Here is a 15,601-nt window from a genome sequence, read left to right on the forward strand (position 1 = left end):
ACATGGGTGGTGTCCCCCCTTTTCACATATATAGAAGTGTGTGTGTGTGTGTGTGTGTGTGTGTGTGTGTGTGTGTGTGTGTGTGTGTGTGTGTGTGTGCGCGAAGTACAATGTGGTCCAAAAGCCTGAGACTACTAGTTATAATGCTTCTATCTGACATTTTTCTGATTTAATAAGCATTAAATTTGAGTCAAATGTATTATTTAAAAAAATTATAATTGTGCCTAAAAATAGTGCAGAGTTATACATTAATTTCACATTAGGGGTGTAACAATACACTCATGTCACGACTCTGTTCAATACACAATACCAATCTTACAATAAAATATTATTATACAGTGCTCTCATTATCTCACAAAACAAAGCCAGAATGGTACTTTTTTTTTTTTTTTTTATTACGTCTAAGACATGAAGAGTTAGCAAAAAGCACTGTTCATTAACCAGAATAGAAATACTTATAATTCTGCTTAGCTGAAAAAACAGAATTGTTATATATGTTTGAACTCTGTTCCTGACCATATATTTTAAAGGTTTTAAATATTGTATTTCGTTAAATAACGTTCATTTATGAATAATAATTAATAAACATGAAAGCTCAAATTTGTGAGCTTTCTCTGGTTTGTATTATTTGATGTGTTCTTTGTATGCGCATTTACCATTGTTTTTTCTTTAATAAAAGCCTAAATTATATCTAAACTTTCATTTTGGGAGAAATATACACAATACATATTATCACTATCCACAATACATATTGTTGCATGTTTATATCATGATATATTGTGACACAATGTATTGTTGCACCCCTGTTTCACATAATACCGTTCATTTACTTTTTTTCCCTAAGTTTAAGTGCAAAAAATCCTGGATTTTCTGACTGTTCTCAGATTTTGGGCTCCAATGTGTGACTGTGTGGCCGTTTCTTCTGACCTGCACACGTTCCAAGAACTTGTAAACGCGGCATTTGTCCTCCAAACGCACTACTACAGCATTGGTTGGCACCACAGCCAGGTGGCAGCTCTCGTGTTGGAACAGGTTAGCTTCTCTCCCGTCAGTACACAAGAGTTTCAAGTCTTCCAGCTCCAGGTCCAGCGCCCAGGACTCCTGGTTCTTGCCTTACATGAATAATAAGCCAGACAAAGGTTTTTTACAGACAGCGACAACTTCTAAAACAGAAGGCATGATGCAACATTTGTCTGATGAAACTTTTAAACATAAAATTACAGCTTGCAAGTCATGCAGGCTTTTATAAAACAAAAAATATCTCTATTAAACTAGCATCTGTGATCCCTGAACTTGACTAACAGGGTGTACTGAGATTAAACAAGGGTTTCACAGATCCCAGCAGGCACACAAAGAGATGCATTGTTGTGAAATGCTGCCCCCCTGTGTCTGTCAGCCAGTGAAACATGATACAGTTCATGAAGTGAAGGCTACAATTGTCCTCCTTCAGTCCCTTAAAAAATTTCCATTTAATAAGAATCCAACTTGAAATTCTTACTGCATCTGGACATTTTTTGCTCTCCTGTTTAACTAGCTCTTCTTACACCTTGCACTACTTACCCTGCATGTTGTCGAAGACTGTAGTGTGCTTAACAAAAGCAACATCCCCGAGATTCTCGGCCACACACCTGTATGTTTTAAATAATAATATATAATAATACACATAAAATATATACACTACCATTGAAAAGTTTGGGATTAGTAGGTTTGTTTTTAATAAATGTACACTTTTATTGCGTAAGGATGCATTAAATGAATCAAAAGTGACAGTAAAGACATTTAGAGCAGCTCAACCATTTTCAACTAATAATAATAAGTTTCTTAAACCCTAAATCAACATATTAGGATGATTTCTGAAGGATCTTGTAACACAGAAGACTGGGGTAATGGCTGCTGAAAAAGGAGCTTTGCCCTTACAGAAAAAAAGGAACATTTAAAATATATTGAAACCGAAAACAGTTATTTTAAACTGTAATAATATTTCACAATGCTACTGTTTTTGATTAAATTAATGGAGCCTTGGTAAATGTTCTTTCAAAAACTTTTCAATAAATCATACTCACCCCAAACTTTTAAATAGCAATGTATTATTGTACATATATACATAGATTTTTTTGGGCCCAAATCCATTAAGCAATCCAATATTCTCGCTACACAAAGCACATTCATATTTTGAAAAATGATTCCACTAAAACGTATGCATTCTCTCACATCTCATCATCATACAGCACCTAAGAGCTCCAGCCTCCCCGAAGTGCCGTTCCCGAGGGTTGTTGGCGCAGATGTGGTGGTCGTTCTCGTCCCCAATGCAGGCCTCACACAGGTTCCTTGGGTTGTTTCCTTTGGGATCATGTTCTGGGTCCTTCACTCCTGGGACACAGCTGTAGCCAAAGAAATCTCCTACCGCTGGAAACAATAGGGAGATGGATATAGCTTTTTAAAGGGCTGCCAAAAGGTGCAATTACATTCTCAATTTGCATCTGAACCATTTTGAACCACTTACATTAAAAAAATGAAAGCATTACTGAGTTAAACCAGATGTCAAAGGCTTTGTAATCTATCAAATAATATCAGTAACTATTAGACATGAGCCACATAATGCAGTGATCTCACCATGGGGAAAGTTGCACTGCTCATCCACGCTGATCTGCGATGTGTTGACCAAGAAGCCGATGGGGACGGTCCAGCCCACTGTAGTCCGCATCCCTGGGTGACAAGAACTGCGTTCATGCATCTCCAGCAGTGACAGATCGCTGGATGATGTCCGTGCCAGTGCAACCACGTAATAATTAATGCCATCTGTGTCAGACACAAAACATCGGTAAAGACACGTGGACACACATTGATGTCAGATTATCAGATCTCTGATCTCTGGTGTTTCAATTGTTTTAATAGTTTAAACATACTCACCCACACCGTTATAAGACTCTCCCACAGCCACATCTAAACCATAGCAAAACCCAGCTGTATAGATCTCATCAGCATACATAGTAGAGGCATCTGCAGTGCCATTCTGTTTACATCACAGAGAAATTATACTAAACCATATACTGAGAAATTTCCATCATTTTTGATATAATGGAAAAGCGAAACATATCAAGCCTTTTGTAAGATTGAATAATCAGTTGAGAAGTTGAGTGAGTGCAAGAAAAGCAAAGGAGGAGCAAAAATTAGGACAATTGTATGGCTCAATCTGAAATCTATGAGCCTTGTAATATCACTGTAATTTTCATGCACCATATCTGATTTTATTTGCGTCTTGGGAAGCAATTGTCAACAACCTTTATTTGCTTCATGCAGTCAGTGGGACTTTGGCCCCTCACACACAGAAGTTGTCCGCGGATGTTCCTGGCTGTGGCGTTCCCAGCTAGATCCAAACACTTTTGCTCTTCGGCATCAGATACTGTGCACCACCTGACTGCAAAGAAAATTCCATTTTAATTCAAAATGTATATACTTTTCCAAAGAGTGACAATCATCAAATACATTTCAGGATAAGTATTTCTTAACTGCAGCAAGATACCAGTCAAAACGTTTTCTCACATTTCATGGATTTCTATTTATTTTTTCACATTTTAGAATAATAGTAAAGTAAAGTGATGACCAAAACTTTTGATACAAACCAAAAGTATTGAATGAGTTGAATGTATGCTGGATCTTCCATTCCATTCCATCAAATCAAATCAAATCAAATCAAATCAAATCAAATCAAATCAAATCAAATCAAATCAAATCAAATCAAATCAAATTAAATAATAAAATTAAATTAAATCTCTAAATGAAACAAAATAAACTGATTAAAAATAAAAGTTAAATTAATAAATGAATTAAAATAATACAATAAAATAATACTGAATGAAAATCCATAGGTAGGCACAATTTATATTTGCCTACAAAAATACTGCCAAGCATTTAAACATAAACTTTTAGATTAAAATATGAGAAACACAAATTCAGTGAAGTTTGTTTAAATGTTTTCCTTAAAATTATTGCTATATAAAGTTCCCCTAGTTCATTCAGATCTCAAACGAATCAAGTGTAAAAAGCCAATCCAAAAAAGAACATTTCATTTTATATCATAGTATTTATAGTATATAATTTATATCATAGTATGTCATAGTAAGCCCAAAAAGCTAAAGCATATAAATATAGTACTTACTAATGTTGTTTTCGGTGGACATAGAAACCAGAACAAGTATGAGCAGAACCACAGCAAGGTGTCCTCCTGGATGATCCATGCTGACTTTGAACACTAACCTTCCAAATGGGCTCAGACTCACAGGGGTGGTGTGGGAAGTAAAGTTAAAAAAAAAGAAAAAGTCAGAAAAAAAGGCTCGGGGCTCATATTGCTCCCTTTTTAGGGTACCCAGAAGTCTCGGAAACCAAGAAGGGAGGGAAAAACTTTCCATTAGGTCTTTACCAAAGTTTCCCTGTCTTTTTTTCAGATCTAACGTTGTTAGGTTATTTTCCACTTATCCGATCACGATGGGCATCTAGTGTTTCTTTTCCTTATCCAATGGGACCTCATGGCATGCAAGCTTTTGCACACTTCACTGCACCTGGCACCGGACAGGTCAGATCATTTCTGAGGTTATAATTAAGTAAGATACAAGAGCTTTTTGTGGACAGCCACTAAAGCCCCTCAAGATTAAATCAAAGGTCCGAAACAAGCCAAGTTTGATTGGAGATATGGATGAAGGGGCAACAGGAGATTCTTTTGTGCCACTATGCAATTGAGGAAGCACATAGGTCACTTGATACCTACTCTGCATCCTAATTCTCATGTCACCTTCCCTATAATGAATGCTTTATTAAAGGAGACACGAGTCAACTATGAGATAGGAGACAGCATTTCAGAGCCAAAAACAAACCTATAAAGGTACACATACATTGACGTCTACATTTGGCCAAAACAATAAAAAAAATCCTTGTTAATAAATGCAAGAAACAATCAAATTAAAATAATCATATGCAAATTCTTAGACACAATGTTCCTTTTTCAAAGCGGTTAACAGATTGATGTCAATAGCTTAAAAATGGTAACTGGTTCAATATTTTATCAGTAAATCTGACTCTAACTTAGCCTGAATGCTATATGCAATAACTAGATATATTCCTCTGTTTTTCATGTTGTTGCAAGCAAAGGAAAAAAGCAAGAGTACATTTCCCCCAGAGGTGCAATGGTGTTCTGCACGACATTGACCTCAGTGCCATAAATGCCCCCAAAAATTACACTGCATTGATTATACATGAAAAATCTATGATATTGAGTGGAACGGAATTGTGGCTAGTCACTTGAGGGCCGTCAGACGCCTTATCTCCCTGCCCTTCGGTGCCCTTGACTCCCTATCCTTTTTTCCCCATATAGAAAAAGACATGGCCATTAATCAACAAGCTATTTTAGAACAAAAAACTGTCAGGCCACTGGCTCCTCATGCAAGGACATTTTGCTTTCTTTAAGCAGCTATGTGTGTCTCTCTAATAGTTTGTAAATAGTAATATAAATGATCATACACTTTCAGGTAACTTGATACAGTACAGAACTGATGAGCATAACCTACAATTGTAAACTTGGAGTTGTTGTAAGACCAGATTTTATATAAGATTTCTCAAATTTGATGCTATCGGGTGTGTTTTAGGGTTGGCTGTAGCAGCTTTGTATCGATCAGCATCTTTATTTTGCTATAATATGGATCTTTGAGATTTCCCTTAAAGGAACAGTTCACCAGAAAATGAAAATTAGCTTTTTAATTTATCCACCCTCAGGCCATCCAAGATGTAAATGTGTTTGTTTCCTCATTACAGATTTGGAGAAATTTAGTATCACGTCATTTGCTCACCAATGGATCCTCTGCAGTGAATGGGTGCCGCCAGAATGAACGCCCAAAACAACTGATAAAAACATCAAAATAATCCACAAGTAATTCACAAATTTCCATTCCATCAATTAACCTCTTGTCATAAAAACTGTCTACATTTTTTTTTTTAAATACATCATTAAGGCATTTTAACTTTAAACAATTGCTTCTAGACAAAATAAAGTCCATAATATGTAATAACGCAGTTCCGATTAAGAAACAAATTCATATACGTCTTGAAATCCTGTGGGCTGGTACATTTTTTTGCCAGTTTTCATTTTTGGGTAAATTCCTTTAATACCATCTCATGTTTCCTTTAATACCATCTCATCACTAAAACAAATTGCTAATATTAATTGCTTAATATTTTAATATAATCGATCGCATTCGCCACTATAGCTCACAGTAAATTCGACAAAATTCTTTTAAATAAAAATGATCTTTCTTATTTATAAACAAACAAAAAATAAGCACTCTATCAGTGATAGGCTACTAAACTTGTACAATTGTTTGTAGGCTAACAAAAGTCCTTGATTCATGAGGTTGAGCGAAAAAAAAAAGTTCTGCTCAAACGCTGACAGAAATGTGTCGTTACAAAAGAAAGTTAGGCTATTTTATGTATTCAGGCACTCACATTCGGCGGACTACGGTATCCCACAATGCTCTCGCGCGTCCCTTGTTTATGGTGTCGTCACGGCGCAGTCTTTTCAGTCTCTCTGGGTGGAGGCAGACAGTCTGTCAGCGCCTGAAGCACGACTTCGAAGAAAACAGTAAAAACACGGAACATGAACACAAACATGAATCTACATCGCAGCTAAAGGTATAAGTGATCTTTAATGTCACTTTGATTTGTTGAAAATAAATGCGGTGAGTAAATAATGGTCGTTGTTAGCAGTTAGCACCGCTTCTTCAAACGGGCCGATTATTAGATACATAGTTATAATGCAGACTTTATTATGATATGACGACAGCTTCAGTTTTTGCGTGGTAATTGATATTTTTGTTGTTGTTTTGTGTTGCCCGTGCTTGGATATCTGATTATATTGTAGGGACTTGTATCCGTTAAAGCATATCATCTGTAGTGTTATTGTTATTGTCACCCACCTTCCTTCTTGAGTACAAGAGCCTTGTGTAAATAATCTGCTGGATAAACCTTTCTGTTATAAGCTCTGTGTGTAATTGATTGCATGTCAGTCATTTGATTGTTTTGTTGCCTGTAAGACTCGTAGATCGCAACAGGCTCTCAATAAAGGCTCTCTCAGATATTTCCTGAAAAGGTTCTCATGGTCACTAAAAACTATATTAGAATTATCAGTTAAAGTTAAAACGGTGACTTCCAGGTATGGGAAAAAAATGTGTTTTTAGCTATTCTAGACTATTTTGCTGGCTAGAAACTTTTAACTTGTGTGTACACATTTATATAAACACTATATGTAATATGATCCAGATTGCAAAATCTGAGAATCCAGTTGAGTCAATGGGAAAGCTTTTGGAAAAATGTAAAAAGTAGAAATGTTACTATTTAAAGTGGACATTTCAGAATCATCACTATTTCAAGTTCTTTCATATCCATTGAAGCACAATTGGCTGCTGTCTATAAAGCGCAAGGCAAGTTTGTTTATATTGGACATTTCGTACACACTGGTAATTCAAAGTGCTTTACATAAAAGGAATTACAATAATAATAAAAAATAAACACAACAGTAAAAAGGAGTTTAATTTAAAAAAATGGATTTAAAATTAATTAAGAATAAAAAAAAATGATTATTCATAAAATACAGTGCAATCAGTTCGGACGTAGCTCAAAAGAAGAAAAGATCATTCATAATTATTTGTAATTTAATTATTTTTATAATAATAAAATGACAGTTCCGAATATATTTACTCCAATTGAAATGCTAATGATATCATTTTGAATTAAAAAAAAAACTCCATTAATTCAGAGAAATGCAAAATAGGAGTATTTTTGGGATCTATGCATTTCGAAAAAAAAAAACTTCTGTTATAAACACAACAGTAAAAAGGAGTTTAATTTAAAAAAATGGATTTAAAATTAATTAAGAATAAAAAAAATGATTATTCATAAAATACAGTGCAATCAGTTCGGACGTAGCTCAAAAGAAGAAAAGATCATTCATAATTATTTGTAATTTAATTATTTTTATAATAATAAAATGACAGTTCCGAATATATTTACTCCAATTGAAATGCTAATGATATCATTTTGAATTAAAAAAAAAACTCCATTAATTCAGAGAAATGCAAAATAGGAGTATTTTTGGGATCTATGCATTTCGAAAAAAAAAAAACTTCTGTTAATATGGGGAGCAGTAAAAGGGAATCAAGCCGTAAGTCAGTTCCAGCTCTCTGACTATCAGTGTGCAGAGACTTCCAGGCGCCCCTCTTATCCTGTCACTCACTCCTTCCTGAAGAAATGACCATGAGAAAGGCACTGCTGTGGAAAAAGTTTAACATGCTGCTTTGGTTTCAATATTCTTTTTAGGATCCAATGGGAAGACAGAGTCTGGCTGTGCGCATACTGAAAGGCAGTGCTGAGAGTCACCTGAGGAGTTGTACAAGTAAGACTCTCCTTGTCTTGGAGATTTTTTTTTTAGTTGTCAGGATTAAAGAGGCATTGAATAAAATGACGCTACACCATTTAAAAGTCAGTTTTCAAGGACTCGTAGTCTAATTAGTCATGATGTCCTTGTGAATAGTGCCCTTGAATATTACACCGTAATGGTAAGTCCTACACCCCCAAAATGCTTGTTCCTTTCTGCCTCTCCTAAAGTTCTCCTCCACTGTCTTTGATGTCGCTCCATAATGGGCATCTCTCGCTCCTCGGTTGCCATGGAGACGGCCCCCTGTCTGACACACACACACACACTGTGTGTGTGTGGAAATATTTGTGGCAGGAGAGAGAGAGGCAGAGCACAGCTGCACTCTCAAAAAATGTAATTAAGTCATCGTCTTTGCGGCTCTGTTCTCTTATTGGTAATTGATTCTGGCCCACTGTTCTGTAGAACTTTTAAACTAAGCAGGTGATTTGTGGCGTTTCTTGGTTTAAATGTGCATTTGTAACACCTCGCACCTTTCCTTTCAGTGCAGTGAACCAAATGGGGCATTGCAGTACTCGAATCATCGTCCTATTCCTGCTTCAATTCTTACGGACATCAGCTAAAGGTAAAGAGCTGGCAAAAATAATTCCTTTTTTTTCCTTAATTTTTTATTACATTTCATGTTACTATTATATAGTTTAATTATTGTTATTATCATGAATAATAATAATTATAATCATTATTTATTTGTATTAGTTTATTTTGTGATGTGGGTAGTAATCTTTAAAAAAAAAAAAATTATACTTCAACAAGGGTAAATTAAATTGATCACAAGTAATAGTAAACAATCTTTTGAACTTTACATTAATCAGAGTCATTTTCAGTCCTTTTTTTCAGTTGTAATAATATTAAATCTTTATTCAAATCAGCATATTAGAATGATTTCTGAAGGACCATGTGACTGAAAACTGGAGTAATGGCTGCTGAACATTCAGCTTTGCTATCACAGGAATAAATTACATTTTAAAATAAATTGTAAAAATACTAAATTACTATTACTATTTACTATAGTGGCATTAACTAATAAGTCAGAGTCAAAATGTCCAGCCATAACGCAGTAGGTTTGGTGTAACTAGTCGTAGTTGTGCTTTCATTAGGTGTCAGTGTCCTCTCTCCTCAGGCTCTGTTAGCGTGTCTCACGGAGAGCATAAAACATGAATGCTAAGTTAATTGATCTGTGTCACTGATGCTCTCTGGCCTTTATTCTGTGTAGTCAATTTGTAAAGTCGACAGAGTTCGGTGTCACAGGAAATTAAGGCAGAGAGAAGGGAAGAAAACAGTCTCAGTTATCAGGCAGAAAGAGTCTCGTCTGTGAGGTCTGGCGTCATGCTGCTCTTCTTAATTAATTTCATTGTTCCCCGAGTTTTTGCAGCTGTTGACAACTGACAAATGGCTGCAGACTGGGTTCCTTTTTTCTTCATTTATGATTTAATTCCCTGACTTTCTGTTTTCTGTCTCTCTCCAGATGTCTCCATTGACTGCATGTGTGTCGGTAGTGACTGTAATGAGCAGCAGTGCACCGGAAACCAGTGTTACACCTCCGTTATCATTAGCAACGATGTGACGACGTTCAAACGTGGCTGCCTTATCGGGCCGGAGAGCAAGCGCATGACCTGCTCCGCAACACCCTCGGCTAGTCATGTCGTAGAATGCTGCTCTCAACACATGTGCAACGCCAATGTCTCCAAAGAGACCCTTCTTCGACTACTGCTAACAAGTAAGTCAATTCATTTATAAATTCAAGACGTTAAACAATTAAATACATTTCAGCAACATGTTTAAATGTACTTAATTTCTTTATTATATAAAAAAATATATCATTAAACTGTTATGTGTTCCAAAAATTGACATCCAAAAGTCATTGGGCAATCTTTGAGCCCAGTTATTATATATTGAATACATTCTAGCAAAAACAATTAAAAATATATCTTTTTTTTTTTTTCATTATATTATGTCATTAGGCCAGCTTTGAGCCTTGGTGAATATGTTTCTCTGTGTTCGTTTGCTCTGAAAAGGTCCAGAAGGAGAGGCGGCTGTGCATTACCGTGTGGAGATACTGGTTCTCTTTGTGTTGGGGCCGTTTGTGGTTCTGGGTTTGCTGTCTGTGCTGGCTTTGCTGGTGTGCCGTAGACTCCATCACGGGCGTCTGGAAAGACTGCATGAGTTTGACACTGAGCAGGGGGCCATTGACGGGCTCATTGCATCTAATGTCGGAGACAGCACACTCGCGGTATTTCATTTCTATAGTTTACAAAAACTGTTCATATTTAGCAAATATCAGATCTTGTATAGAAAACGTTACAACTCTGGGCAATTTGGGCAAAGTGAATAATTGTAATGGGAAAGTTCACTTATTCATAAACGTTCACTAGCATTAAAAAGTTTGGTGTTGATTACAAAAAAATCTTATGCTTTTGAAATGTCTCTTCTGCTCATCGGGGTTACTCCTTTAAAACAGTAATATTGTGAAATATTACAATTACAAGAAGTGTTTTCTATTTTAATATATTTTAAAATGTAATTTATTCCTTTGATAGCCAAGCTTGATTTTCTACAGCCATTACTCCAGTCTTCGGTGTCACGTGATCCTTCAGAAATCATTCTAATATGCTTATTTGGTGCTCAAGAAACATTTTTTATTATCATCAATGTTGAAAACAATTGTACTGCTTAATATTTTGTGAAAACCATGATAGTGAAATATAGTTTTTTTTGTAAGAGTGTAAAAGTCTTCACTTTTGCTAAATTTAATGCATCATTGCTGAATAAAAGTATTCATTTCTTTCAAAAACAAAAAATCTTACTCCGCGTTTTGAACAGGGGTGTATGTTGCAGTGGTTTAGCTGAAGATATTCTATATTCAGTTTTTTAACAGTTAGATAAGGAGTCATCAGTCTGGTGTTGTTTTCTAGGATCTGATGGATCACTCCTGCACATCAGGAAGTGGTTCAGGACTGCCCTTCCTGGTGCAGAGGACGGTTGCACGGCAGATCAGCCTGGTAGAGTGTGTCGGTAAGTCAAATCACAGGTGCATAAAAGACTTCTGAATCCGTGACACTACTATACGTTTTGTGGCGTCACAACATATTACACAATTATGTAATCTCTGTCTAGTGTGGATAATGATGTATGGGATATGATTTTTATGTGCTCTGTGTTCTCAGGTAAGGGACGGTATGGGGAAGTGTGGAGAGGTCAGTGGCAAGGAGAGAATGTAGCCGTGAAGATCTTCTCTTCCAGAGATGAGAAGTCATGGTTTAGAGAGACAGAAATATACAACACTGTTCTACTACGACATGAAAATATATTAGGTGAGGCGGACATCTGTTATCTCAAACAATAGCATCTTTTCTTTAAGTAAAATAAATGCTGGAACAAAAAACTAGCTTGGTGCGTTGTGTAATGTTATTTTAAACTCTTTTTCTTTGCAGGATTCATGGCTTCTGATATGACCTCCCGAAACTCTAGCACTCAGCTGTGGCTCATCACACACTACCATGAGAACGGCTCACTCTACGACTACCTGCAGCGTGTTGCTGTGGAGATGGCAGATGGACTGCACATGGCGGCGTCAGTAGCCAGCGGGCTGGTGCACTTGCACACGGAGATCTTTGGCACTGAGGGCAAACCGGCCATCGCTCACAGAGACCTGAAGAGCAAGAACATCCTGGTGAAGAAAGATCTGCAGTGCTGCATCGCTGACCTGGGTAATTTCTGACATGCTCTTTTTTTTTTTTCATTTAACTTTTTTTTTTTAATATAATAATTTATGCTTGTGTATGGAAGCCCGTTTCTACCACTGAATAAAAATTAAAATAAAAAAGGGTAATTACGACTTTTGCACAAATCTGGCTGTTTTTCTCGTAATTGCAGGGGTACATCTCACAATTCTGACTTTTTTTCAGAATTGCATGATATAAACTCTCAATTGAAAAAAAATTCAGAATTGCATGTTTATATCGCACAATTCAGAGTTTTTTCTTGCAATTGCAAAATAAAGTCGCAATTCTATGAAATAAAGAATTGCAAGGTTTGTATCTCACAATTTTGACTTATACCACGCAATTACGAGTGAAGTCAGATTTCTGACTTTATACAACTTATAATTGTGAGTTTGTATCATGCAATTCTGAGAAAAAAAGTCAGAACTGCAAGATTGTCAGAAACTCGCAATCGCGAGTCGCGAATTGTGAGATAAAAAGTTGCAATTACATTTATTTTTTTATTCAACGGTGGAAACAGGCTTCCATACCTGTGCACATAATAATTGTTGAAAATATATACTTTTTTTTTTTTTTTTTAAGTTGCAATTACATTTTTTATTTTTCATTCAATGGTGGAAACAGGCTAAAATATATATATATTAAATATATACTTTTTTTTTAAAATACAGTCTGGTGATTTTACACTTCTACTCTTCATCTGTTTGTATCTCTTTGTAGGTCTGGCAGTAACACACACGCAGTCTGACAATCAGCTGGATGTGGGAAATAATCCTAAAGTGGGAACTAAGCGCTACATGGCACCAGAGGTTCTAGATGAGACCATTCAGACAGACTGTTTTGATGCCTATAAGAGGGTGGACATCTGGGCCTTTGGTCTGGTGCTGTGGGAGATCGCTCGCAGAACCATCAGTAACGGTCAGCTTACTGGACTCTGTTCAGAAATATTGAATTGTTTGCAGCATTTAAGGACAATATAGATCAGACTGTTCTCCAAATGAACATTCAGTGACTCATTGTTTTCATCCACTGTTATCCTATAGGAATTGTAGAAGAATACAAGCCGCCTTTCTACGACCTGGTGCCTAATGACCCCAGCTTTGACGACATGAGGAAAGTGGTTTGTGTGGAGCAACAAAGACCGTTCATTCCCAACCGCTGGTTTTCAGATCCTGTAAGTACTGATGAGACGCTCTCTGTATCCCTGTAAACATTTGCATTTTTGTAATTCCAGTTCTATTGTCCCAAAATAAATGGGTTTTTGGTTAAATGCCTGAAATTAGGTTTTATGATGAACACAAGCTGAAGATATTTTCATGTTTTATTCTTACGACATAAAGTACATCAGTATTACCCCACCCGATTTGCTAAGCTTTTACACAATCTTGAAAAAGTTGCTAATAATAAGTGGCTAAACCACAGAGGTCATCAGGGACATTAAATGTCACCAAACCAAATTTTAAAAAAATTGTTAAACTTGTCTACTCACTAGTCAGCTTTCACAGCCTCATTGTGTTTATAATCGCTATCTTGCAAACCATGCTAACTAAAACGTTACAACTGTAGAATTTAAATACTAAAAGAGTTGTCGAGGGCTGGTGGTGATGTTGAAGTAATGTGAGGGGGATGTCGTTTATTTAGCTTTTTACTTCAAGCGATTTGTATTTAGGCTTCAAAATCCATTAAAGCTATTAATTTGTGAACAAAACGTGTCAAAACAATACACTTTTGTTGGTCACAGAGTTTATTTTCTGCAGTGATACAAAAGCCAATGGAAAAATCCTACTGGGTTTTTGTTGAGGGAACCTGTGTGATGCAGATTTCCAGATTGGCAAATAAAAATGCATTATCCCTGCAGCACTCTATAGCAGACGGTCTTTAGACTAAAACAATTCTTATTCCCATATATAAATGTTAACAATTGTAGTTGACAGATCCTCACCATGATCTGAAAACAAACGTCTGTGTGTTTTTATGTGGTTACAGACCCTGTCTGCTCTGGTGAAGCTGATGAAAGAGTGCTGGTACCAGAACCCCTCGGCTCGACTCACTGCCCTGCGCATCAAAAAGACTCTGGATAAAATCCACAGCTCACTGGAGAAGGGCAAAACCGACTGCTGAGGAGAGAGAGCCGCAAAACTACTGACCGCTCATTATACAGACACTGTGTGTAACCAGACTGTTGGATTCGAGCGCTGGCATCTGTCCCAACTCTAACATGCTGTTTATTCGCTTTGTTCTTCCTGTCCATTGACCTAAAAACTTTTTATAGAGAATTACGCTCTCTTTTATGGATAATTTTCCCCACTGAACCCAGTGGGACTCCCATTTCCCCTCCAGAAACAGCGTAATGGAGAAAAATACGTACACGGTCTGACTGGCCTTGAATTGAACCCTCCATCATAGAATTTTTGTTTTTAAAACCATTGGTGAACTTTTAAGATTTGTACTTTTCGGAAAAACGAAGAGGACAGATACACATGTCGAAATGCAATCAATACCCATAGTGTGTGTGTGTATGTGTGCGCATGATTCTTAATACAACCAGAAGAACTTTATAGCTGTAATGTCACTTGCTTTTAGAAATCAGATGTTTTTGAGCTTTTCAAAGATTCTTGTAGATAAATAGGCAAAAAGTAAGTCACCGTTTTTGAATTTGCTATAGTGGACTTGAGTTATAAAGCTCCTTGGTTACAAAATGCCACTATGTACAGTAGAGAACTACAGACTAGTGTCTTTAATTAGGCCTGTTTAGTGATCAGAATACAGTGGTTAAAAAGGTAGTTCACCCAAAAATGAAAAATCTGTCATCAGTCATGTCATTCCAAACCTTAATAACTGTGGAACATAAAAAATAAGTTTTAAAGGGGTCATAGGATTCTACATGCACTTTTACAAATAGTTTGAACTGAGATGTGTGTTGGCAGTGTGTACACAACCACCCTATGATAAAAATCCACCCGGTGTTTTTTTTTTATCTGGTTAAATGTTTTCTCCTTTCTCAAATGAGCCGATCTCAGATGCCTGTCTGTGTGATATGCTACATGCACTTTTACAAATAGTTTGAACTGAGATGCGTGTTGGCAGTGTACACAACCACCCTATAATGATAAAAATCCACCCGGTGTTTTTTTTTTATCTGGTTAAATGTTTTCTCCTTTCTCAAATGAGCCGATCTCAGATGCCTGTCTGTGTGATATCACACAGAAAGGCCCCTCCCACGATAGTTTGATTGACAGTAGCGTTTCAGCACAGACTGGACTGGTGTCTTACCTTAGACCCGCCCTGAGTGAGCTGTCATCAGTCCGCCATTGTTTCACCGCCGGAGCAGATGTAGACAAGAATGACTCCTAACAAGCGATTGAGGTGTTCTGTTGTTGGATGTAATAATGAACATAGCAGT

The 15,601-nt window shown here is 36.5% G+C and overlaps 2 protein-coding genes across 2 annotated transcripts in view; one reads left to right on the forward strand and one right to left on the reverse strand.

The window, feature by feature from the left end:
• Positions 1-4,370, reverse strand: part of otomp (otolith matrix protein) — a 7,744-nt gene extending 3,374 nt beyond the window's left edge. The window contains exons 1-7 of the mRNA XM_016295149.1: positions 4,160-4,370; positions 3,282-3,418; positions 2,911-3,013; positions 2,614-2,799; positions 2,232-2,406; positions 1,561-1,628; positions 928-1,112 (exon numbers count right to left, since the gene is read on the reverse strand). Coding sequence (XP_016150635.1) covers positions 928-1,112; positions 1,561-1,628; positions 2,232-2,406; positions 2,614-2,799; positions 2,911-3,013; positions 3,282-3,418; positions 4,160-4,238 — 933 coding nt within the window. The 5' untranslated portion in view covers positions 4,239-4,370. The remainder of the gene's footprint in view (positions 1-927; positions 1,113-1,560; positions 1,629-2,231; positions 2,407-2,613; positions 2,800-2,910; positions 3,014-3,281; positions 3,419-4,159) is intronic.
• A 2,173-nt stretch (positions 4,371-6,543) lies between these two features.
• On the forward strand, positions 6,544-15,042 carry LOC107602619 (activin receptor type-1-like). The gene is made up of 11 exons (XM_016295158.1): positions 6,544-6,678; positions 8,362-8,437; positions 8,962-9,041; positions 9,942-10,193; positions 10,492-10,706; positions 11,389-11,488; positions 11,641-11,787; positions 11,908-12,183; positions 12,919-13,116; positions 13,242-13,372; positions 14,185-15,042. Exons 3-11 carry the CDS (start codon positions 8,975-8,977, stop codon positions 14,317-14,319), a joined length of 1,521 nt encoding a protein of 506 aa, XP_016150644.1. The 5' UTR covers positions 6,544-6,678; positions 8,362-8,437; positions 8,962-8,974; the 3' UTR covers positions 14,320-15,042.
• Positions 15,043-15,601: the final 559 nt, after the last annotated feature.

This window comes from Sinocyclocheilus grahami, unplaced genomic scaffold (assembly GCF_001515645.1).
Source record: "Sinocyclocheilus grahami isolate Dianchi unplaced genomic scaffold, SAMN03320097.WGS_v1.1 scaffold331.1, whole genome shotgun sequence".
Lineage (NCBI taxonomy): Eukaryota > Metazoa > Chordata > Actinopteri > Cypriniformes > Cyprinidae > Sinocyclocheilus > Sinocyclocheilus grahami.

What these genes read in the sequence shown, in the direction of transcription:
- LOC107602619 (XM_016295158.1), top strand. Translation starts at nt 8,975, where the DNA reads ATGGGGCATTGCAGTACTCGAATCATCGTCCTATTCCTGCTTCAATTC. An exon ending in CTTACGGACATCAGCTAAAG is followed by an intron (nt 9,042 to 9,941) that starts GTAAAGAGCTGG and finishes GTCTCTCTCCAG; the next exon opens with ATGTCTCCATTGACTGCATG. An exon ending in TCTTCGACTACTGCTAACAA is followed by an intron (nt 10,194 to 10,491) that starts GTAAGTCAATTC and finishes TGCTCTGAAAAG; the next exon opens with GTCCAGAAGGAGAGGCGGCT.